At 41.9% G+C, this 25,724-nt stretch overlaps 1 protein-coding gene across 1 annotated transcript in view; it reads left to right on the top strand.

Annotated features, from left to right (window-relative positions):
- LOC130196675 (protein NLRC5-like) overlaps positions 1-25,655 on the top strand; it is a 1,158,129-nt gene extending 1,132,474 nt beyond the window's left edge. The window contains 6 exon segments of the mRNA XM_056418994.1: positions 2,171-2,344; positions 11,176-11,349; positions 14,485-14,658; positions 21,115-21,288; positions 23,373-23,546; positions 23,691-25,655. Of these exon segments, the coding sequence (XP_056274969.1) occupies positions 2,171-2,344; positions 11,176-11,349; positions 14,485-14,658; positions 21,115-21,288; positions 23,373-23,546; positions 23,691-23,700 (880 nt within the window). The 3' untranslated portion in view covers positions 23,701-25,655.
- Positions 25,656-25,724: the final 69 nt, after the last annotated feature.

Below are 25,724 nucleotides of genomic sequence, written 5' to 3'. Positions count from 1 at the left end.
ACACAGACAGGAAGTAGCTCACAGGCCAATCAGGAAACAGTCCAGTACATCAAGAAGAAGATCAGTGAGGATGGTTCTCCAGAGAAAAGCATCAATCTGTTCCACTGTCTGAATGAACTGAACGATGGTTCTCTGGTGGAGGAGATCCAACAGGCCCTGAGATCAGGACGTCTCTCAAGAGATAAACTGTCTCCTGCTCAGTGGTCAGCTCTGGTCTTCATCTTACTGTCATCAGAAGAAGATCTGGAGGTGTTTGACCTGAAGAAATACTCTGCTTCAGAGGAGGCTCTTCTGAGGCTGATGCCGGTGGTCAAAGCCTCCAACAAAGCTCTGTATGGATACATTAACATTACCAAATGGATTGATGTTTTACTTTGATTAAACATGTTGTTTGTATTAATCTCTGTTCCTCCCTTAGGCTGAATGGCTGTAAACTCTCAAAGAGAAGCTGTGGAGCTCTGTCCTCAGTCCTCAGCTCCCAGTGCTCCAGTCTGAAACACCTGGACCTGAGTCACAACAGGCTGCAGGACTCAGGAGTGAAGCTCCTCTCTGCAGGACTGGAGAGTCCATGTTGTAGACTGGAGACTCTGAGGTGGGTTCACTGAATTATAAATAAAGATAAGAGCCCAATATGATCTTAATGTAACATGAATTAACTGATGATCACTGATGTGAACAGAGAGAAATGAGCTGAAACAAATGGTTTCATAACCAGATGGAGTCCTTGCACACACATTTCTCCTTTCAGAGAACAAGAATATAATATCTTGGCTCTTTTGATTGACATCGCTTGACGCCTGAAGAAACTGAATTTAAAGCTGCAGGACAATTCAGTTCAATATTTTTTTCTAAAATGAAGTCCTTTATTTAAAGTCACATTTTTCAAAAGCTTTCCGTTTTAAATCCAACCTTTATTTCACTTTAAATAAGAGAAGATAATGTATTTATTATTAGAGTATGTATTATTCATAATTAATCCAGTTCAATTGAAAATCTGTAATAATAAATATGTTGTAGATGTTATTCAGTTTAGTTTTCTCTATTTAACTTGACAGTCAGTTGTTTACTACATACACACGTTAATACAACTGTTGGCTACTTCAATGCATATGGCACAAAATCATAGAGCGCATATCTGACATTGATGTTCTGACCTTTAGTGAGGAAACTCTCTCTAACTGGACCTCAAGGATTTAATTATACCTGATATACAATCATGACACTTGTCTGGCTTCATGCTGCTGATGGATTACTGAACAGGCCTATGGGACAGAGCCAGGGGCCACAGGGTCAGGGACCAAAGGGTCAGAGGTCAAAGGGTCAGGGGACCAAACGGTCAGGGGCATAAAGCATCAGGGGCCAAAGGGTCAGAGGCCTGAAGGGTCAGGGGCCAAATGGTCAGGGGCCAAAGGGTCAGGGGCTTAAATGGTCAGGGGCCAAAGTGTCAGGGGCCAAAGGGTCAGAGGTCAAAGGGTCAGGGGACCAAACGGTCAGGGGCATAAAGCGTCAGGGGCCAAAGGGTCAGAGGCCTGAAGGGTCAGGGGCCAAATGGTCAAGGGCCAAAGGTTCAGAGGCCAAATGATCCGGGGCCAAAGAGTCAGGGGCCCCCCCGTCCTTCACCTACAGCAGGGCTCCTCAATATGTCGATCGCGATCGACCGGTCTACGTGTCGCATAAACAGTCCTCTGCCCGCCGTCTCGCGTGCCGCAGAGCTCCGACGCCGGTCGGGACGGACCAAAGAAAAAGTCACTAGCAACCTCCCCGTCCCCCCGTCGGTCGATCGTCTTGACTTGGTCACATTATAAGTAGCTCGCATGCTGAAAAAGTGTGAGCACCCCTGACCTACAGAATGTAACTGAGAGAGACACAGAGAGTATTGATGAGTATACTATATGTACCATGAGGCACGTGCACAGGTAGAGCCCTCGTGGTGCTCAAGCTCCTCCCCTTTGCCCTGGATGAGTAAAGTGCCCTTTTTGCTGGAGACACATTTTTTTTATTCATCCGTATTTAATAATAAAAGTTACTCTTTCTGTCATCAAGTCCCCCCAAATGTGTTTTAATATCCGACGGGGCATTGAGTTCTTGTGAGAACTTCGCCTCGACCCGCTCCGCGGCGCTCACGAGTATTGATATAATAAACTCTGTGTGTTGTTTTGTGTGTTTACAGACTGTCACACTGTGGGATCACAGAGGAAGGCTGTTCTTCTCTGGGATCAGCTCTGAAGTCAAACCCCTCCAGTCTCAGAGAACTGGATCTGAGTTACAACAAGCTGCAGGATTCAGGAGTGAAGCTGCTGACTGGTTTTCTGGAGAGTCCACGTTGTAGCCTGGAGACTCTGAGGTGGGTTCACTGTCTGCTGCTAGTGTAGCACCTTCATGTTTAATCAATAACTGTTTGATGGATCTACGTATTGATCCATCAAGTGTTTCATTTCCTGGTGACATGTTCCACTTCACATCAGCTGCCTCGTTGCATGTCATCCTCTACAACATACGTGTCAAACTCATGGCCCGCCACGTCATTTTATGTGGCCCGCGACGGCATGAAATAAATATGATGCCTTTTCTTAAAAAAGGGAGGTAAAAAATCTTGTGCTTTTATTTTGAAGGTCTTTTTTTTTTGCAGCGGACTGCGGTCTGTTCACTCTCCTTCATGCTGCGTTCACGCCAGAGGAGAGGCGAACCCTTGCGTTGCTTTACTAAATGTACTCGCGTGAGTTCAGTCGCCGGACTATTGGTCACGTTTTCTTCACTCGGGCTAGAAGCGCCGGAGAGGGGGCGTGGCTTATCGTGGCATTTAACAGCTCGTTACCACCGTCCACCACGGAAGAAATACACACTCTTTGTTCTGTTGAGTAAGTCCCACACACGTCGGACCATCAAGCCCTCGAGTCTGGGTTAATAATATAACTGCGTCTGGATGACGGCCGCTTCCAGACGATCGATATCCTCCGTAGGTTCTGATTCAACGGTATGACGTCAGTGACGTCACGCGGAGCATTTGAACAGTCTCACCTACTTTTACCGCCAGAGTTTAAAGAATCAGCCCGAATGAGGCGCATTTTTCGCGTCCTGTCATTCACGCGCCCGGCGGACATCCAGACGCCCGTGCGTGTGTGACCACATTGACTTTGTATTAACAAACGTCCCCATTTCCCCTATTATGAATTACTGCAGTCAAGCCAGCCGCCACTTCGAAAAACACAGTCAAGCCAGCCCGCACGATTTTTTTTAGTACACGTATATACCAGACATTACGGTACGAGCGTGTGAAAGCTGTCTTCAAAATAAGAGCGAACTTCCGGTGAACGTGATATGACGAAACACGCCTTTAAATACAGATATAGTGATAGATTAAACTAAATGAAGAGATGAAAAATCGTGAATGGTATTAATGATGAACACATTAAATGAAAGAAAGTAATTATTCCAATATTGGGATATTCTGATTTAGAATTTCAAAATAAAAGCTAAAGAAAATCACATTCATGTGCAAATGGGTGTCTAATTTCAGAATAGATTTAGAACAAAATGGTGCGTAGTTACAAAATACTTTCACTTCTGATTCATGGTAGAGTACCTCAAGGTGTCATCCAGAGATAATCAAGACATTCTGATGTTTGATTTCTAAATGAAAGCACTTCATAAAGAAAATAATAGTAATATATTTCCAATATTTGATATTTCTTTGAAGCAAATCTGTAACTTTCTTGAAAAAATCACACTGCAGTCTTGTTATTGGTGACCTCAGCTAGGTCCATGATTATTTTCATGAGATATTACTGTGTAGATTTTGAATGAATTCAATTCAAAGTTAGCGAGAAATAAATATTATTAATATTATGGCAATATTTGGATTTTATTTTAAGCAAATCTGAAACTTTCTTGAAAAAAGGTACAATGCAGTCTTGTTAATGGTGACCTCTGCTAGGCCCATGATTATTTTCATGAGATATTACTGTGTAGATTTTGAATGAATTCAATTCAAAGTTAGCGAGAAATAAATATTATTAATATTATGGCAATATTTGGATTTTATTTTAAGCAAATCTGAAACTTTCTTGAAAAAAGGTACACTGCAGTCTTGTTAAGGGTGACCTCTGCTAGGTCCATGATTATTCTCATGAGATATTACTGTGTAGATTTTGAATGAATTCAATTCAAAGTTAGCGAGAAACAAATATTATTAATATTATGGCAATATTTGGATTTTATTTTAAGCAAATCTGAAAGTTTCTTGAAAAAAGGTACAATGCAGTCTTGTTAGTGGTGACCTCTGCTAGGCCCATGAATATTTTCATAAGATATTACTATGTAGATTTTGAATGAATTCAATTCAAAGTTAGCGAGAAATAAATATTATTAATATTATGGCAATATTTGGATTTTATTTTAAGCAAATCTGAAACTTTCTTGAAAAAAGGTACAATGCAGTCTTGTTAATGGTGACCTCTGCTAGGCCCATGATTATTTTCATGAGATATTACTGTGTAGATTTTGAATGAATTCAATTCAAAGTTAGCGAGAAATAAATATTATTAATATTATGGCAATATTTGGATTTTATTTTAAGCAAATCTGAAACTTTCTTGAAAAAAGGTACAATGCAGTCTTGTTAATGGTGACCTCTGCTAGGCCATGATTATTTTCATGAGATATTACTGTGTAGATTTTGAATGAATTCAATTCAAAGTTAGCGAGAAATAAATATTATTAATATTATGGCAATATTTGGATTTTATTTTAAGCAAATCTGAAACTTTCTTGAAAAAAAGTACACTGCAGTCTTGTTAAGGGTGACCTCTGCTAGGTCCATGATTATTCTCATGAGATATTACTGTGTAGATTTTGAATGAATTCAATTCAAAGTTAGCGAGAAACAAATATTATTAATATTATGGCAATATTTGGATTTTATTTTAAGCAAATCTGGAACTTTCTTGAAAGAAGGTACACTGCAGTCTTGTTAGTGGTGACCTCTGCTAGGTCCATGATTATTTTCATGAGATATTACTGTGGGGATTTTGAATGAATTCAATTTAAATTTGGTGAGAAATAAATATTATTAATATTATAGCAATATTTGAATTTTATTTTAAGCAAATCTGAAACTTTCTTGATGAATCTTACACTGCAGCCTTGTTAATGGTGATCTCTGCTAGGCCCATGAATATTTTCATGAGATATTACTGTGTAGATTTTGAAGAAATTCAATTTAAAGTTAGCGAAAAATAAATATTATTAACACACACAAACACTACTCTGCAGACTGACCTTCGACCTTCAAATTCTCTCTAGAATATAACCTTACTGCTTTATATTCAACATAAGTCTTTTAGTTAATTTGTCATACTTCCAATCTACTTCGAGATGTGGATCCTTTTCAAATTCAAAGAAGGGCATCTGAATACCCTAAGGTTTAGAACCGATAGGTCTGAGTTAAGGGCCCCAAAAAAAGGTCCAAAGGGTCAAATTGGGCCTTGTTCTCTTGTATTTGCAGATTTATTGACAAGTGCAAAAATGGCCATAATGTCCTAAATATTATTCCTGGAAATTCTAAATTGAACGCAGACATTCAAGACAGGGCCTACAATGATGTTGATGACATTTCTTCCAAAACACCCACAAGAGTTAATTGGCTGTCTGAAATCCAGGACTTGAAGAGGGTGTGTGATTTAGCAAATCTGAGACCCTGTTGTGAGTTTGGGCAGGATTTTAGCTTTTCTTTTTTCTAAACATGTCAGAGCTTAGCTTTCTTTCCCAGGTTGTAGCCACTCCCAAATGGGGCCCAACCATGTAGGCTGGCAATATATAGCACTACCCCATTTGCGGGTACCCAATTTTTACTCAAAACAAGTTCCAAACAAAGTGATTGAGACATTAAGTAAAAAAACAACAACAGCATATGCAACAATATTTCAACACAGAAACAATTCAGTTATAATTAACCAAATCTACTCATGAAGTAAGTAGTCATATGGCAATAACTTTACCAGCATTCACAAAAAATAATAACATAGTTAGCAACAAAAAGTCTAAGGAAGAGTTTTTTCTAATTCTTTGAGTTTTCCTAAGTGTATGCAGTGTATTTAAGTGAATAATTAGGTGCGGAAGGAAATTGTCCTGGGGATGTAAGTCAGTGGGGGACCCGGGTGAGAGGAGTCAGCTACAATCTTCCTTGCTCGCTTCAGGGTCCTGGAAGCAGACAAGTCCTGGAGGGATGGCAGATTGCAGCCAATCACTCTCTCAGCGGAGCAGATGATCCGCTGCAGTCTGGCTCTGTCCTTAGCAGTGGCTGCAGCGTACCAGACGGTGATGGAGGAGCAGAGGATGGACTCGATGATGGCAGTGTAGAAGTGCACCATCATGGTCTTTGGCAGGTTCAATTCAGCTACGTCAGGAAGAACGTCCCCTGCCATGCCTTTTTAGTGATGGCTGATGTTCAGCTCCCACTTGAGGTCCTGTTATTTAGCTGATTTGAACTTGAATTTCCTGAAAGTTTGTGAAGTAATATGTCATGAAAATATTCAAGGGCCTAGCTGAGGTCACCATTAACAAGGCTGCAGTGTAATTTCCATCAAGAAAGTTTCAGATTTGCTTAAAATAAAATCCAAATATTGCCATAATATTAATAATATTTATTTTTCGCTAACTTTAAACTGAATTTATTCAAAGTCCACACAGTAATATCTCATGAAAATAATCATGGACCTAGCAGAGGTCACCATTAACAAGACCGCAGTGTTAGTTTCATCAAGAAAGTTTCAGATTTGCTTAAAATAAAATTCAAATATTGCCATAATATTAATAATATTTATTTCTCGCCAAATTTAAATTGAATTCATTCAAAATCCCCACAGTAATATCTCATGAAAATATTCATGGGCCTAGCAGAGGTCACCACTAACAAGATTGCATTGTACTTTTTTCAAGAAAGTTTCAGATTTGCTTAAAATAAAATTCAAATATTGCCATAATATTAATAATATTTATTCTTCGCTAACTTTGAATTGAATTCATTCAAAATCCCCACAGTAATATCTCATGAAAATAATCATGGACCTAGCAGAGGTCACCATTAACAAGACCGCAGTGTAATTTTCATCAAGAAAGTTTCAGATTTGCTTAAAATAAAATTCATATATTGCCATAATATTAATAATATTTATTTCTCGCCAACTTTAAATTGAATTCATTCAAAATCCCCACAGTAATATCTCATGAAAATATTCATGGGCCTAGCAGAGGTCACCACTAACAAGACTGCATTGTACCTTTTTTCAAGAAAGTTTCAGATTTGCTTAAAATAAAATCCAAATATTGCCATAATATTAATAATATTTGTTTCTCGCTAACTTTGAATTGAATTCATTCAAAATCTACACAGTAATATCTCATGAGAATAATCATGGACCTAGCAGAGGTCACCATTAACAAGACTGCAGTGTACCTTTTTTCAAGAAAGTTTCAGATTCGCTTAAAATAAAATCCAAATATTGCCATAATATTAATAATATTTATTTCTGGCTAACTTTGAATTGAATTCATTCAAAATCTACACAGTAATATCTCATGAAAATAATCATGGACCTAGCTGAGGTCACCACTAACAAGACTGCAGTGTGATTTTTTCAAGAAAGTTACAGATTTGCTTCAAAGAAATATCAAATATTGGAAATATATTACTATTATTTTCTTTATGAAGTGCTTTCATTTAGAAATCAAACGTCAGAATGTCTTGATTATCTCTGGATGACACCTTGAGGTACTCTACCATGAATCAGAAGTGAAAGTATTTTGTAACTACGCACCATTGTGTTCTAAATCTATTCTGAAATTATACACCCATTTGCGCATGAATGTGATTTTCTTTAGCTTTTATTTTGAAATTCTAAATCAGAATATCCCAATATTGGAATAATTACTTTCTTTCATTTAATGTGTTCATCATTAATACCATTCATGATTTTTCATCTCTTCATTTAGTTTAATCTATCACTATATCTGTATTTAAAGGCGTGTTTCGTCATATCACGTTCACCGGAAGTTCGCTCTTATTTTGAAAACAGTTTTCACACACTCACACCGTAATGCCTGGTATATACGTGTACTGAAAAAAATCGTGCTGGCTTGACTGTGTTTTTCGAAGTGGCGGCTGGCTTGACCGCAGTTATGAATTCCTCCATCAGGTCTACGTCAGTGGTCACTAAGGTTGAAGTGAGTGCTGCTTCATGTTGTTCAGTATTTATAATATAGTCAGAAGAAAAGTTAATGTTGAATATGTGAATCTTTTTTAATTACCCTTGTTTAATATATTTAGAGTTTGTGTATAAAAGCTGCTCCTCAAGACTCTGACTTGTAGAGCAGCTTTATGTGTCATAGGTTCAGTGAGTGAGACATGAATTACATCTTTTGAGGCTTTTTAAAACCAGACTTTTTTATTTCATGTTTATGCATGAAAGCACTGTTTAGACATGTTTTAAAGTCTGAAGTTACTGAGTAGTAATGTATGTTGTATTACCTTGTGTCCTCAAGATTCACTTGTTGGTTCATAATTGACTGTAAAAGGGAATATTACTAAATAGTTTTGTTGTGCATACTGTGATATTCTGAACTCTCAGGTTCAAACTGCACCATCTTTTCATTAAATACATTTGAGAAGTTAAAAATGTCCCTCGATTTAGGTCTCAGCTTGTCATTCAGGGGTGATAGTGCGTCTCAAAGCCAGACCAGTAGAGAACCACTGCCCCAGACCAGTGGAGAACCACTACCCAGACCAGTAGAGAACCACAGCCCCAGACCAGTGGAGAACCACTGCCTAGACCAGTGGAGAACCACAGCCCCAGACCAGTAGAGAACCACAGCCCAGACCAGTGGAGAACCACTTCCCAGACCAGTGGAGAACCACTGCCTAGACCAGTGGAGAACCACTACCCAGACCAGTGGAGAACCACTACCCAGACCAGTGGAGAACCACTGCCCAGACCAGTGGAGAACCACTGCCTAGACCAGTGGAGAACCACTACCCAGACCAGTGGAGAACCACTACCCAGACCAGTGGAGAACCACTACCCAGACCAGTAGAGAACCACAGCCCCAGACCAGTGGAGAACCACTGCCTAGACCAGTGGAGAACCACAGCCCCAGACCAGTAGAGAACCACAGCCCAGACCAGTGGAGAACCACTTCCCAGACCAGTGGAGAACCACTGCCTAGACCAGTGGAGAACCACTGCCTAGACCAGTGGAGAACCACTGCCCAGACCAGTGGAGAACCACTGCCTAGACCAGTGGAGAACCACTACCCAGACCAGTGGAGAACCACTACCCAGACCAGTGGAGAACCACTGCCTAGACCAGTGGAGAACCACTGCCCAGACCAGTGGAGAACCACTGCCTAGACCAGTGGAGAACCACTGCCCAGACCAGTGGAGAACCACTACCCAGACCAGTGGAGAACCACTTCCCAGACCAGTGGAGAACCACTGCCTAGACCAGTGGAGAACCACTACCCAGACCAGTGGAGAACCACTACCCAGACCAGTGGAGAACCACTGCCTAGACCAGTGGAGAACCACTACCCAGACCAGTAGAGAACCACAGCCCAGACCAGTGGAGAACCACTACCCAGACCAGTGGAGAACCACTGCCTAGACCAGTGGAGAACCACTGCCCAGACCAGTGGAGAACCACTACCCAGACCAGTGGAGAACCACTGCCTAGACCAGTGGAGAACCACTTCCCAGACCAGTGGAGAACCACTACCCAGACCAGTAGAGAACCACAGCCCAGACCAGTGGAGAACCACAGCCCCAGACCAGTGGAGAACCACTGCCCATACCAGTAGAGAACCACCGCCCCAGATCAGTGGAGAACCACAGCCCAGACCAGTAGAGAACCACAGCCCAGACCAGTGGAGAACCACTGCCCAGACCAGTGGAGAACCACTACCCAGACCAGTGGAGAACCACTGCCTAGACCAGTGGAGAACCACTGCCCAGACCAGTGGAGAACCACTACCCAGACCAGTGGATAACCACTGCCTAGACCAGTGGAGAACCACTGCCCAGACCAGTGGAGAACCACTACCCAGACCAGTGGATAACCACTACCCAGACCAGTGGAGAACAACTGCCCAGACCAGTGGAGAACCACTACCCAGACCAGTGGAGAACCACCTGTCTCAACTGTGACAAAGCTTTTAACAAAGTTAATGTAATAATGTTTGTTTGATCTTTGATAAAGTAATGTGGGTTAAAATAAATATAATGAAATTAAATAGATTTATTTTATAATATTAAATACATTTGCATATATAGTTATACATTTATATAAGTACACCTAAATAAACAATAAACAAATGCAAAGAGAGTTATTTAACAATATGTTCTGGAGTAGTTAGAATTATACCGTGTTAGTGACAACCGGCCCTTTGAGGGCCGCCATGAGGCGGATGTGGCCCTCGGTGAAAATGAGTTTGACACCCCTGAAGCATGACATGGACAACTTGTCTGGCTTCATGCTGCTGATGGATTACTGAACAGGCCTATAGGACAGGGTCATGGGCCACAGGGTCAGGGGCCACATAGTCAGGGGCCAAAGGGTCAGGGGCCACAGGGTCAGGGGGCAAAGGGTCATGGGTCAAAGGGTCAGGGGCCCCCTGTCCTTCACCTACAGAATGTCGCTCAGAGAGACTCAATGAGTATTGATGGGTATACTATATGTACCATACTTTATTAATATATATATATATACTTGAATGAGTCAATGTTCCTCGTCAAAGAGTTATTTATTCACACATAAAGAACCAAACATGTATCCATTTAAATGAAATAAGTGTTGAAATGAAACTTGTTGTGATCCTTGTGATCAGGTTCATCTTCTCTCTGAAGTCATGAATCCTCCGGCCGTAAGCTGCTTCTACACGTCTGCTACCAGCTGCAGGAAACCTTGTGAAGTGGAGTTCACATTAAAACATGAACTCATCTGATTGGATGATGAACAGATTGTTTCTGTCATCTTTTCTTCTTCTTTCACTGACGGGATTTTAACTAAATGTCTGTTTACAGAAGAAGATGAAACCAAAGTGAAAGCCACTCGTGTTCATGATGTCAATAATGATTCATTGTGTATTGATATAATAAACTCTGTGTGTTGTTTTGTGTGTTTACAGACTGTCAGGCTGTGGGATCACAGAGGAAGGCTGTTCTTCTCTGGGATCAGCTCTGAAGTCAAACCCCTCCAGTCTCAGAGAACTGCATCTGAGCTTCAACGAGCTGCAGGATTCAGGAGTGAAGCTGCTGACTGGTTTTCTGGAGAGTCCACGTTGTAGCCTGGAGACTCTGAGGTGGGTTCACTGAATTATAAATAAAGATAAGAGCCCAATATGATCTTAATGTAACATGAATTAACTGATGATCACTGATGTGAACAGAGAGAAATGAGCTGAAACAAATGGTTTCATAACCAGATGGAGTCCCTGCACACACATTTCTCCTTTCAGGGAACAAGAATATAATATCTTGGCTAGGGATGGGAATCGAGAACCGGTTCTCTTTTAGAACCGGTTCCCAGTGAACCGATTGTTTGGGATCGTCAGCCAAATTCTTTAACGGTTCTGCTCACGGTCCTCTGTTGCGTTGCGCATGCGCAAACTTTTTTAGTTTCTTCTTCAGACTGCAGCAAACATGGCAACGAGGCAGAGGCGTTCTAAAGTTTGGCTCTATTTCACACGACAAAAAGTGCTCGTGTGAGGTGAGAGTGTGCTCACCTGTGTGCGCGCATTACGGCTGAGCGCTGCGCGCGCCACTCGCTGTGAGCGCTGCGCGTGCAGACAGCGTTTAACAGAGCGGAGCAGCGCGTGCGCTCTGATCGCTCTTTTAATGAAGTATCAATACTAAAAATAAGCTAAATCACATCGTGTTTAACGTACGGGTACTTTGTTAGTATTGCTACACCGTGCAGCGTGACAGCAGCAGATGTAGCGGACTAACATTCAAGCTAACCTAACTTCCCAAACGCTGTGGACATCTGAACGCTGATTGGCCGAGACGCGACACGTCCCATCAAAGATGTTTTATTGTGAAGAGCACCACTCCACATTTTTCCGCGTCTCACTGTAATCTCAACGGCAGCGGGCCAGATGAAAAGAATAATGAATCAGAACGCGTCTCTGGTATTGTTCAGGGGGCGGGGCCACATGGGGAGGCGGGCCTTAGTTTGGGGACCACTGGTCCAAGGTAAACTCCTCAAAAGTGATCACAACCACTGACTGTGTGAAGCAATTTGCCTTTATTGTGTGTAGTCGATCAAGTTATCTTCTGTCCTTCGTTTGAAGCAGACATTTTAGCTCCGGCATTGGTCTCCCATTATTGATCACTTCACGTTTGGATAGTAATTTCTAGGAACATGTTTAAATTAAACAGAATACATTTTATTTAAGTTATGTAAGTTTTATTTTAAGTTCAAGAGGAATATGTATAAATGTTTTTGGTTATTTAATTTTTTAAAAATGTGTATGTATACATACTGTATATTGTGTGTGCAGCATTATAGAAAATTATAGAAAAGAAAATTAATGTATATAAACCCGTTTGTGCTCTTTTTTTCACCCCTTGCCCAATAAGAATCGATAAAAGAATCGATAAGGAATCGAATCGATAAGCAGGAATCGATAAGGCATCGGAATCGTTAAAATCTTATCAATTCTCGTCCCTAATCTTGGCTCTTTTGATTGACATCTTTTGACGCCTGAAGAAACTGAATTTAAAGCTGCAGGACAATTCAGTTCAATATTTTATTGTAAAATGAAGTCCTTTATTTTAAATCACATTTTTCAAAAGATTTGTTTTAAATCCGGCCTTTATTTTACTTTAAATAAGAGAAGATAATGTATGTATTATTAGAGTATTTATTATTCATAACTAATCCAGTTCAGTTTGAAATCTATAATAAATAAATAAATATATAATAAATATGTTGTAGATGTTATTATATTTAGTTCTCTTACTTTATATCAGGCCTGGACTAAAATGGGGACTCAGATGCAGAGGAGAGAACGTATAAACCCACTTTATTGAAATCCGAACCTCTTTGAGGAGAGACAAATAAAAGGGCTCTGGAAAAGAGCTCACTAAATATACTCGGGCTAATCTAAAACACAAAGTCTCTCCAAACGGGAGGACAGCAAAACGGCTGACAAATAAAACAAAGCTAAGCTAAACTAGAAAGTTTACAAAGGAAAAGTCTCTCTCAAGGAGGAAACAGAAAACAACTCACATGGAGTGAAGATACTCAGGGAAACCGTGACTCTGGCTGTGGCAACGGGCTGAGGGCCAAGGGCCAAACACTTTGGCCCCAGACAAAGGGGAGACGCAGACTATGAGCACATGAGGGTCCTGGGGAACAGGTGGAGACCATCAGGGGTCAGGGACCGTCAGGGGTCAGGGGAGACCGTCAGGGGTCAGGGGGGACCATCAGGGGTCAGGTGGAGACCGTCAGGGGTCAGGGGTCAGGGGGGACCATCACACCGGTGACACATGAGGAAGAGCAAGTGACCTGAAACGAGAGGGGGAGTTAGACTTCAAAATAAAACAGGAAGTTACGAGACAGAAACCCAAGACAAGACAAACCTCCCCGCGGTGTGACACTTTAACTTGACAGTCAGTTGTTTACTACATACACACGTTAATACAACTGTTGGCTACTTCAATGCATATGGCACAAAATCATAGAGCGCATATCTGACATTGATGTTCTGACCTTTAGTGAGGAAACTCTCTCTAACTGGACCTCAAGGATTTTAATTATACCTGATATACAATCATGACACTTGTCTGGCTTCATGCTGCTGATGGATTACTGAACAGGCCTATGGGACAGAGCCAGGGGCCACAGGGTCAGGGGCCACAGGGTCAGGGGCCACAGGGTCAGGGGCCAAAGGGTCAGGGGCCACAGGGTCAGGGGCCCCCTGTCCTTCACCTACAGAATGTAACTCAGAGAGACACAGAGTATTGATGAGTATACTATATGTACCATACTTTATTAATATTATATATATATATACTTGAGTGAGTCAATGTTCCTCATAAAAAGAGTTATTTATTCACATAAAGAACCAAACATTTATCCATTTCAATGAAATAAGTGTTGAAATGAAACTTGTTGTGATCCTTGTGATCAGGTTCATCTTCTCTCTGAAGTCATGAATCCTCCGGCCGTAAGCTGCTTCTACACGTCTGCTACCAGCTGCAGGAAACCTTGTGAAGTGGAGTTCACATTAAAACATGAACTCATCTGATTGGATGATGAACAGATTGTTTCTGTCATCTTTTCTTCTTCTTTCACTGACGGGATTTTAACTAAATGTCTGTTTACAGAAGAAGATCAAACCAAAGTGAAAGCCACTCGTGTTCATGACGTCAATAATGATTCATTGTGTGTTGATATAATAAACTCTGTGTGTTGTTTTGTGTGTTTACAGTCTGTCACACTGTGGGATCTCAGAGGAAGGCTGTTCTTCTCTGGGATCAGCTCTGAAGTCAAACCCCTCCAGTCTCAGAGAACTGGATCTGAGAGGAAACCTGCTGCAGGATTCAGGAGTGAAGCTGCTGACTGGTTTTCTGGAGAGTCCACGTTGTAGCCTGGAGACTCTGAGGTGGGTTCACTGTCTGCTGCTAGTGTAGCACCTTCATGTTTAATCAATAACTGTTTGATGGCTCTACGTATTGATCCATCAAGTGTTTCATTTCCTGGTGACATGTTCCACTTCACATCAGCTGCCTCGTTGCATGTCGTCCTCTACAAGCACGACATGGACAACTTGTCTGGCTTCATGCTGCTGATGGATTACTGAACAGGCCTATGGGACAGAGCCAGGGGCCACAGGGTCAGGGGCCACAGGGTCAGGGGCCGAAGGGTCAGGGGGCTAAAGGGTCAGGGGCCAAAGGGTCAGGGGGCTAAATGGTCAGGGGCCACAGGGTCAGGGGCCAAAGGGTCAGGGGCCCAAAGGGTCAAGGGCCACAGGGTCAGGGGCCAAAGGCTCAGGGGCCAAAGGATAAGGGGCCCCCTGTCCTTCACCTACAGAATGTCGCTCAGAGAGACTCAGAGTATTGATGAGTAGACTATATGTACCATACTTTATTAATATATATATATATATATATATATATATATGCATGTATATATATTAGGGCTGGGCAACGATTAAAATGTTTAATCGCGATTAATCGCATGATTTCCCTGATTAATCGCGATTAATCGCATTTGTATACGCAAAATCCAATAATTCATTCAAAAGTAGTGTATAGCGCACTTCTATTTTAAATGTTCTGCCATATGAATGAAAGTGCCATAACATGTGTTGTCCCTGTTAGAGTGAGACACCAGAAAACACTTTCAGTGCAGTTTGTCAATTCCTAGAACTTGACACTTATTTTAAATGTTCTGCCATATGAACTAAAGTGCCATAGAATCTGTCAGGACATTGTCAAATGCACTGTTATGCAGAGACACTGTGACAGAACGCTGGAGACTGAAGCAGGGTCATGATCAAAGGCAGTCGTCTCGCAGCAGCGATCATCTCTGGTGCTCTATCTGCTCAGTGTGGTGACTTTATTTGTCACATTCCACTGCTGTGCAACTTCAGTAAAGTGTCCCGCGCACGTTTCAGCATCATGTGTCTCCTCTGTGAATGCAGCGCCCACTTCTCATCAATATAATGCACAGTCACTCCGAGGTCATTGTGGTTACAGAGTGATGTCCAGTAGGGTGACCAGATTTGAGTTTGTGAAAAAGAGGACACTTCGTCTGGGGTGCTGAGATTAAACATCTCTCTTGTTCTGCCTGTTTTGTGATATACATGCCTAAAAGGTGCCTAATATTTCTAGACTGAAATAATATCGGCATTATAATTATTATAACTATGAGGATTTTTTAGTTGCCTATTTTGTGGAGCCCCCTCAGGACGTGGTGCCCTACGCACAGCGCGTAGTGCGCTTTGGGAGCGGCGACGCTGGTTGTAGTTTATAGCACAAACAACAATGAACTAGTGGAGGCGGCAAGGTGCTCCGTGTTGCCAGATTGGAGATGGTGAAGTATCGTACCAAAGGCTCAAAATGGTTGTATTTGGAGGATAATTATCGTGTATCTGGCAACCCTGAGATCGGTCGACCAATGACTGTCCTCTAAACTGTCAGAGCTCACGTAAGAAGGGAGATACCATTTCCAAAACTTGTCAGGGGTAAATACGAGTTTATGAAAACCCAGAGAAAAACAAATATCCGAAAGCAAAATCCCAGACGTTTTGGAATCCCTGCGGACGATTTTTAGGGCTCAAAAGCAGGACATGTCCGGGGAAAACTGGACGTCTGGTCACCCGATGTCCAGTCGTCCCCATGAGAGCAGCAGCACGTTGTGAAGCTGTCGCTTTGCAGTCCTCTCCTTTTCATACAACTCGTGTATTCTCCGTGTGATGTGTGTCTTGAGGGCGTCTCATACCTGCCGTCATTTGTTGAGATTCTTTTTCCCCCACAAATACTCTGACTTTATGATGTTATGTCCATTGTTTTGTCGTCTGCATTGTTTATTGTCCTCTAGGTGTTATGTCTATGTATTGTCTTTTGTCTAAAAAAATTATTATAAAAAAATAAATAAAAAAAACCAAACATGCGTTAATGCGCGATAAAATAATTGTCGGCGTTAATTAAGTGCTGCGTTAACGCACGATTAATGCGTTAACGTGCCCAGCCCTAATATATATATATATATATATTTTGTCACAGGCTGTCCCTAGTGCCGTCTAGGGTGGGGCAGTGCAAGGGAGAAGTAAAAACTGGCAAAAGTGCAATGTTTAAAATGAACGGGAAGGTTTATTTATTCCAACAAAAATAAGAAAAGTCCATAGTTAAATAAAAAGCGTCCCGGGGGAGAAAAAGGTTCTTTAAACAAAAACTTATCTTCCAGCAAAGTCCATCTAACAAAGTCCTCCTCTGGGTTGTGTTGAGCGAGAAATATCCTAAAACAGACTGAGTTCGAGGCGTTTAAGCTCAATTCAAGCAATAGGGTTTATTCAGTAACTGAAAGGTTGTCCGGCAGTTAAACGTTCACGGGCCTAATTCAACGTCAGCTCGTGGGGAGCAGACGAAACTAATGAAAAAAGGCGCTTAATCAACAGTGCGCAGGGGTTCTATAGGTTCTCCTGAAGGGAGCCTATTGGTCAAAGTCAAAGCTGCAGGCGGTGCTGAGTTTAAACAGAGCGGCCTGGTTGGAGCACTGGGTATCTCCACCCACACCGGCTCACGTCCGCGATTCCTTCTTCGGCTTTAGGTCAGTAGGGTCATGTGTCCACTTCCTGTCATTGATTGGCTTTAGGTCAGTACGCGGTCATGCGTCCACTTCCTGTCATAGATCGGCTTTTAGGTAAAAACAGGATAAAGACAGGAAGTGGGACAGAGAGCGTTCTTTCCAAACCGTCAGCACTTCTCCTTTGTGCAGTTAAGTCAGCTCAAAGCATTTAACCTTCTTATATACGGTTACAATTCTGCAATGAGCTCAATATAACATGTGTTCAAACATAGCATAGCATAAATGTATCTTTTATCCACAGTTGTTCTCCTGCACTTGGGTTCTTTCTGGAGGCCCTTCTACTCCTGGCTTGTCCAGCTCCTTCCCTCCTTGTGCTCTGCCCTCTGTCTCCTCTTAAGCTTCCCAGCCCTGCCTCAATTAGTTGTCCTAAGCACCTGCAGCTGGGTGAGTGGTGAGGCAGTCTGGGAGCTGTAGTTTCCAGCCGAGCGGCCATTTTGTCAGGTGGCCGCTGTACTGGAGTGGGAAGGTAACGTCCCTCCACTACCTGGCCCCTTGTGATGCCACAATATATATATATATTAGGGCTGTGAAACGATTACAATTTTTAATCGGGTTAATCACAGGTTTCTGTGGATTAATCATGATTAATCACATATTACCGATATTCTCGGTATATTTTGTGAGAACATAGAAATTTATGACAAAAGACGGATATATACATTTATACATTCTTCTATACAATGGTGCTGCAACTCAGCAGTTATTTAGCAGTTTTCTTCCAAATGGAACATGAATACATCTTCATCCTAAACAGAATGTTTAACCCTCCTGTTACCTTTCGGGTCAATTTGACCCCATTCAATGTTTAATGTCGGTGTTCTTTGGGGTCAATTTGACCCCAGGCTGTTTTTCACTGTCAAACATATCAGAAATATCAACTTTTTTATTTATTTAAAGGGCTATTTAGGTAGTCAACAAACAAACATAAAGTACCTCACACTTAAACTTGGGAAGCAATATTAATTCTAATAATTTTCTGGAGGTTTTAATTGCTGGGGTCAAATTGACCCCGAGGGTAAAATATGTTAGTCAATGTAAAGGTAACAGGAGGGTTAAACAGAACATTTTTCTCTTGTTTGTCAACCATTAACTCCACCATGATACAATCTAAAGGCCTCTAGTCTTCCTTTAGCAGCTGCTGAGGCAAACTGACTGTGTGGTTTTCTTCATGAACTGGGCCGTGATGAAAGGGACGGCGGGACACCGCTGCAAAGCTGAAACCTCACCGGCCCGGACAGGTGGACAGATTGACAAGTGACTTTTTTTGCTCGGTCCCGATACGCCGCACGGAGCTCTGTGGCGCGAGACGGAGATCGATAAGTGTTAACGCAACGAAGAGACAGAAATGACATGCTGCTGTGGAGATACGATCAACAACAGACGTTTAGTTTAATAAAAGAACAAAGACGTGCTCTAGAGAACATGTCAGGGGGCGGGCCAATCTCTTTAATGTCATGCGATCTACCAACACTACGCCGCGATCGACTGGCAGGTCGCGATCGACGTGTTGAGACCCTGATCTACAGGAAGTAAAAGTCGTAACAAGGTTTCCGGAGGTGAACCTGCGGAAGGATCATTACGATGAACAGACCGTCTGCATGAGAGCGGACAGAGTTCAGGTTGAAGTGGTGTATTGGAAGCTCATTTTGCAAGTGACTTTTTTTCCGTCCCGACGACCAACAACAGACGGATTGGAAGCTCATTCTGCGCATGCGTTAAAAAACAACAACTAGTTAAACCTGTAATTGAATTAACTTGAGTTAACGCGTTATTTTTCACAGCACTAATATATATATATATATATATATATATATATTTATTTATTTATATATATATTAGGGCTGGGCACGTTAACGGGTTAATCTTGCGTAAACGCATCAATTAATTAACGGCAACAATTATTTTAGCGCGCGTTAACGCAGGTTTTATTATTTATTTAATTCTTGTAAAAGTTTGTTGATTTTCAATTTAAAGTTCTTAAAGACGGCGGGGTCGACAGAAACAAAGTCATATGTAACCACTGCCAAGATGAATTGTCTTATCACCGGAGTACTTCCAGTCTTAAATATCATTTAAATGCTAAACACACCGTTGATGCCAGCGAATCATACAACAAACACACAGTGGAGCGAGGCTTCGGTGACGACGCTGCAGGGAGGAGATCAACCAAGAGAAGCTCACCAAGGCCACAGCGAAGTGGATCGCTACTGCAGGCCGGTTAGTCTTGTGGAAGACGTCGGTCTGAGAAACATTTAGAGAATCTCAACAAATGACGGCAGGTATGAGACGCCCTCAAGACACACATCACACGGAGAATACACGAGTTGCATGAAAAGGAGAGGACTGCAAAAGGACAGCTTCACAACGTGCTGTTGCTCTCATGGGGACGACTGGACATCGGGTGACCAGACGTCCTCTTTTCCCCGGACATGTCCTGCTTTTGAGACCTACAAAATGCGTCCGGCAGGGATTCCAAAAACGTCGGGATTTTGCTTCGTCGGATATTTGTGTTTCTCTGGGTTTTCATAAACTAGTATTTACCCCTTACAAGTTGTGGAAATGGTATCTCCCTTACGTTCCACCTTCTTGTGTGAGCTCTGACAGAATAGAGAACAGTCATTGGTCGACCGATCTCAGGGTTGCCAGATACACGATAATTATCCTCCAAATACAACCATTTTGAGCCTTTGGTACGATACTTCACCATTTCCAATCTGGCAACACGGAGCACCTTGCCGCCTCCACTAGTTCATTGTTGTTTGTGCTATAAACTACGACCAGCGCCGCTCCCATAGCGCACTACGCGCTGTGCGGAGGGCACCACGTCCTGAGGGGCTCCACTAAATAGGCAACTAAAAAATCATCATAGTTATAATAATTATAATGCCGATATTATTCTAGTCTTGAAATATTAGGCACCTTTTAGGCATGTATATCACAAAACATGCAGAACAAGAGAGATGTTTAATCTCAGCACCCCCCCCCCCCAGACGAAGTATCCTCTTTTTCACTTTAGTTCATATGGCAGAACATTTAAAATAAGTGTCAAGTTCTAGGAATTGACAAACTGCACTGAAAGTGTTTTTTGGTGTCTCACTCTAACAGGGACAATAAATGTGATGGCACTTTCATTCATATGGCAGAACATTTCAAATAGAAGTGCGCTATACACTACTTTTGAATTAATTATTGGATTTTGCGTATACAAATGTGATTAATCGCGATTAATCATGATTAATCAGGGAAATCATGCGATTAATCGCGATTAAAAATGTTAATCGTTGCCCAGCCCTAATATATATATATATATATATATATATATAATATACTTGAGTGAGTCAATGTTCCTCATAAAAAGAGTTATTTATTCACACTTAAAGAACCAAACATTTATCCATTTAAATGAAATAAGTGTTGAAATGAAACTTGTTGTGATCCTTGTGATCAGGTTCATCTTCTCTCTGAAGTCATGAATCCTCCGGCCGTAAGCTGCTTCTACACGTCTGCTACCAGCTGCAGGAAACCTTGTGAAGTGGAGTTCACATTAAAACATGAACTCATCTGATTGGATGATGAACAGATTGTTTCTGTCATCTTTTCTTCTTCTTTCACTGACGTGATTTTAACTAAATGTCTGTTTACAGAAGAAGATGAAACCAAAGTGAAAGCCACTCGTGTTCATGATGTCAATAATGATTCATTGTGTATTGATATAATAAACTCTGTGTGTTGTTTTGTGTGTTTACAGTCTGTCAGGCTGTGGGATCACAGAGGAAGGCTGTTCTTCTCTGGGATCAGCTCTGAAGTCAAACCCCTCCAGTCTCAGAGAACTGGATCTGAGTTACAACCAGCTGCAGGATTCAGGAGTGAAGCTGCTGACTGGTTTTCTGGAGAGTCCACGTTGTAGCCTGGAGACTCTGAGGTGGGTTCACTGTCTGCTGCTAGTGTAGCACCTTCATGTTTAATCAATAACTGTTTGATGGATCTACGTATTGATCCATCAAGTGTTTCATTTCCTGGTGACATGTTCCACTTCACATCAGCTGCCTCGTTGCATGTCGTCCTCTACAAGCACGACATGGACAACTTGTCTGGCTTCATGCTGCTGATGGATTACTGAACAGGCCTATGGGACAGAGCCAGGGGCCAAAAGGTCAGGGGCCACAGCGTCAGGGGCCACAGTGTCAGGGGCCAAAGGGTCAGGGCCAATGGGTCAGGGGCCAGAGAGCCAGGGGCCACAGGGTCAGGGGCCAAAGGGTCAGGGGCCAGAGAGCCAGGGGCCACAGGGTCAGGGACCAAAGGGTCAAGGGCCAAAGGGTCAGGGGCCACATGGTCAGGGGCCAAAGGGTCAGGGGCCACAGGGTCAGGGGCCAAAGGGTCAGGGGCCACATGGTCAGGGGCCAAAGGGTCAGGGGCCACAGGGTCAGAGGCCACAGGGGCCAGAGGGTCAGGGGGCAAAAGGGTCAGGTCTGCTACCAGCTGCAGGAAACCTTGTGAAGTGGAGTTCACATTAAAACTAGTGCTGTGAAAAATAACGCGTTAACTCAAGTTAATTCAATTACAGGTTTAACTAGTTGGTTTTTTTTAACGCATTTAACGCATGCGCAGAATGAGCTTCCAATCCGTCTGTTGTTGGTCGTCGGGACGAAAAAAAAGTCACTTGCAAAATGAGCTTCCAATACACCACTTCAATCTGAACTCTGTCCGCTCTCATGCAGACGGTCTGTTCATCGTAATGATCCTTCCGCAGGTTCACCTCCGGAAACCTTGTGACGACTTTTACTTCCTGTAGATCAGGGTCTCAACACGTCGATCGCGACCTGCCAGTCGATCGCGGCGTAGTGTTGGTAGATCGCATGACATTAAAGAGATTGGCCCGCCCCCTGACATGTTCTCTAGAGCACGTCTTTGTTCTTTTATTAAACTAAACGTCTGTTGTTGATCGTATCTCCACAGCAGCATGTCACTTCTGTCTCTACGCGTTGCGTTAACACTTATCGATCTCCGTCCTGCGCGCCACAGAGCTCCGTGCGCGCGCATCGGGACCGAGCAAAAAAAAAGTCACTTGTCAATCTGTCCACCTGTCCGTGTCCGGTGAGGTTTCAGCTTTGCAGCGGTGTCCCCGCCGTCCCTTTCATCACGGCCCAGTTCATGAAGAAAACCCACACAGTCAGTTTGCCTCAGCAGCTGCTAGAGGAAGACTAGAGGCCTTTAGATTGTATCATGGTGGAGTTCATGGTTGACAAACAAGAGAAAAATGTTCTGTTTAACCCTCCTGTTACCTTTACATTTACTAACATATTTTACCCTCGGGGTCAATTTGACCCCAGCAATTAAAACCTCCAGAAAATTATTAGAATTAATATTGCTTCCCAAGTTTAAGTGTGAGGTACTTTATGTTTGTTTGTTGACCACCTAAATAGCCCTTTAAATAAATAAAAAAGTTGATATTTCTGATATGTTTGACAGTGAAAAACAGCCTGGGGTCAAATTGACCCCAAAGAACACCGACATTAAACATTGAATGGGGTCAAATTGACCCGAAAGGTAACAGGAGGGTTAAACATTCTGTTTAGGATGAAGATGTATTCATGTTCCATATGGAAGAAAACTGCTAAATAACTGCTGAGTTGCAGCACCATTGTATAGAAGAATGTATAAATGTATATATCCGTCTTTTGTCAAAAATCTCTATGTTCTCACAAAATATACCGAGAATATCGGTAATATGTGATTAATCATGATTAATCCACAAAAACCTGTGATTAACCCGATTAAAAATTTTAATCGTTTCACAGCCCTAATTAAAACATGAACTCATCTGATTGGATGATGAACAGATTGTTTCTGTCATCTTTTCTTCTTCTTTCACTGACGGGATTTTAACTAAATGTCTGTTTACAGAAGAAGATGAAACCAAAGTGAAAGCCACTCGTGTTCATGATGTCAATAATGATTCATTGTGTATTGATATAATAAACTCTGTGTTGTTTTGTGTGTTTACAGTCTGTCATGGTGTAGGATCACAGAGGAAGGCTGTTCTTCTCTGGGATCAGCTCTGAAGTCAAACCCCTCCAGTCTCAGAGAACTGGATCTGAGGTACAACCAGCTGCAGGATTCAGGAGTGAAGCTGCTGACTGGTTTTCTGGAGAGTCCACATTATAGACTGGAGACTCTGAGGTCAGTCGAGGGTTTGAATATATGTGTTGTTGTTGTTGTTGTTGTTGTTTCTCTTTCTACTGATGTGCTGCTTCACTGGCAGCTGATGGAGGGAGTCTCTGGAGACACTGATCCATCTCTTCTGGTGTCTTCTTCTCTCCCCAGATGGAAGTGATCAGCTGAGTGCTGATGATCCAGAGAGCATCTGGTCTTGTTCTGACGTTCCAACGCTTGTTTTGCTGATGTTTCTGCCGCTTCGTTTCCATTTACCCGTCTCTGTGCTGGCACCCACATGAATGCCACCAAAATACCACTGCTGACTAAGTGGGAGCAGTGTTTCCTATATGTCGTTGATTATATCCTGCCTGCTATGAGATGTGACTGTAATGATGATAACGCTGAACTGGAATCTGAACCAATGACAACCTTTCTGACCTGAAGCTCCTCCACCCACTGCAGCGCTGGTCAGACGGCCAAAGCCTCAACTGTCACCACGACAGATGGTCTGATGACCTTCGTCTGACCTCATAGTTAAAGGAACGATAACTGCAAATCCAGTTCTCCCTGTATTGGGCTCTTTAGATCCATCTGTGTCCGCCGGGGTAAACGATTGATCTGCTGTCTGCAGTGTCTCCTCTTCTCCTCGTTGTCTAGTTGTTGTCTTTGGTTCCGTCTTCCCTGTGCCTGGATATTCTTGACCTGCCTGTTTGACCCTGCCTGCTTGCCCTGACCCCGATTCCCTGCCTGCCCCCTTTTGGACGTTTTGCTTTTTTTGGAACTTTTGTCTGATTAAAGAGTTTTTTTGTTCTTCACATCTGAGTCCTGCCTGTCTCTCTGCGCCTGAGCCCCACCCCGTGACAAGAACCTGACAAATATGATATTATGGCATAAAAAGTCATATACAAATAATCGTATAAGATGTAAAAATATAGCCTTTAAAAAGTATCTCATAAGTCCTCATTTGTATGTCATAACAAATCAACTATGTCATAGTATGGCATTTAAATTTGATATCAAAATATATCATAAGAGTCATAATATTGTTAGACATAGAAATGTCACAAGACATGCCACAGTAGAGTATGTCGTAAAAACACATGAACGTCACACGCCAAGATAGCGCCGTTATTCTGATCGCTTCTTAGAGTTTCAGCAGTTATATTACATTTGTTCATTTTGGCGTCTTTTTACGCTGTCAGTAGTTGTTCTTTTTATATAAACTTTAAAATTAGAGTGCGTGAACCCAGCAGCAGAGGGGAAACGCTGCCCCCTGGCGGCCTGGAGCAGATTTGACAGTCGTTACACATTGCACCTTCAAATGCTGATGATTTATTCTTGAATAAATGTATTGTTCACTTTAAATGTGTTGTTCACTTTAACACGTGAATGGAGGAAGTCTCACAACAAATGACACACTGGCACTTCTATGAAACGGGACTGAAACTTTGATTTTATTTCAGGAAATTAAATGAAAATGGTAGAATGTGAAAAGTGAAACAGCAACGTCTGAATGCAGATTCATATTTATACACTGAGAAGATTAAATACCTTAAATTACGCTCTAGATTAGTTGTATTTTTTTCTCATTGGTGAGTATTTGTTCTGTATGTAAATGCCTGCTGGGACATCTGTGTTTCAGTTTTGTTTGTTTGGGGGGGAAAAATCTACTATTTACTGTTTTATCATATTCATTTATAGCTCTGTCTCTCTGAATTTTGAGAATTCAAAATGTGGAATGATTTAATAACATATAAACCAAGCTGCCTGAAACAAGAAGCATCAAATAGTGAATAACTGGTCAACTTAAAAGGAATGTGGAACCTTTAAATCCCAAGAAATGTAATTAATAAGTTGGGAGCAAAAACAAAGAAGCGTAAAATATTTACACACACATAGTCAGTGTGAACAATGACAACAATATGACGCAACCAGAAGAAGAGTTGAAGACATTAATGTGTTGAAGGCGACCTCTTGTTTCTATGATTTCATTGTTGAGACGTAAGAACAAAACAATGCGTTGGGACGACTCCGACTTCGCTCCTGACAAACAGATGTGTTGCAGCAACATGTAACTGCAACGACTCTGAATAATAATAACTTCATCATATATAATAAATAACTTGAGCTTTCTGTTCATCTCCGATACACACATATATACATTCATACAAACGTATATAAATATACATATCATGTTTATAT

The sequence above is a fragment of the Pseudoliparis swirei genome, chromosome 7 (genome assembly GCF_029220125.1).
Source record: "Pseudoliparis swirei isolate HS2019 ecotype Mariana Trench chromosome 7, NWPU_hadal_v1, whole genome shotgun sequence".
NCBI classification, from domain to species: Eukaryota; Metazoa; Chordata; class Actinopteri; order Perciformes; family Liparidae; genus Pseudoliparis; species Pseudoliparis swirei.
The sequence above is the reverse complement of the archived record's forward strand: the minus strand, read 5'-3'. Positions and strand labels throughout refer to the sequence as shown.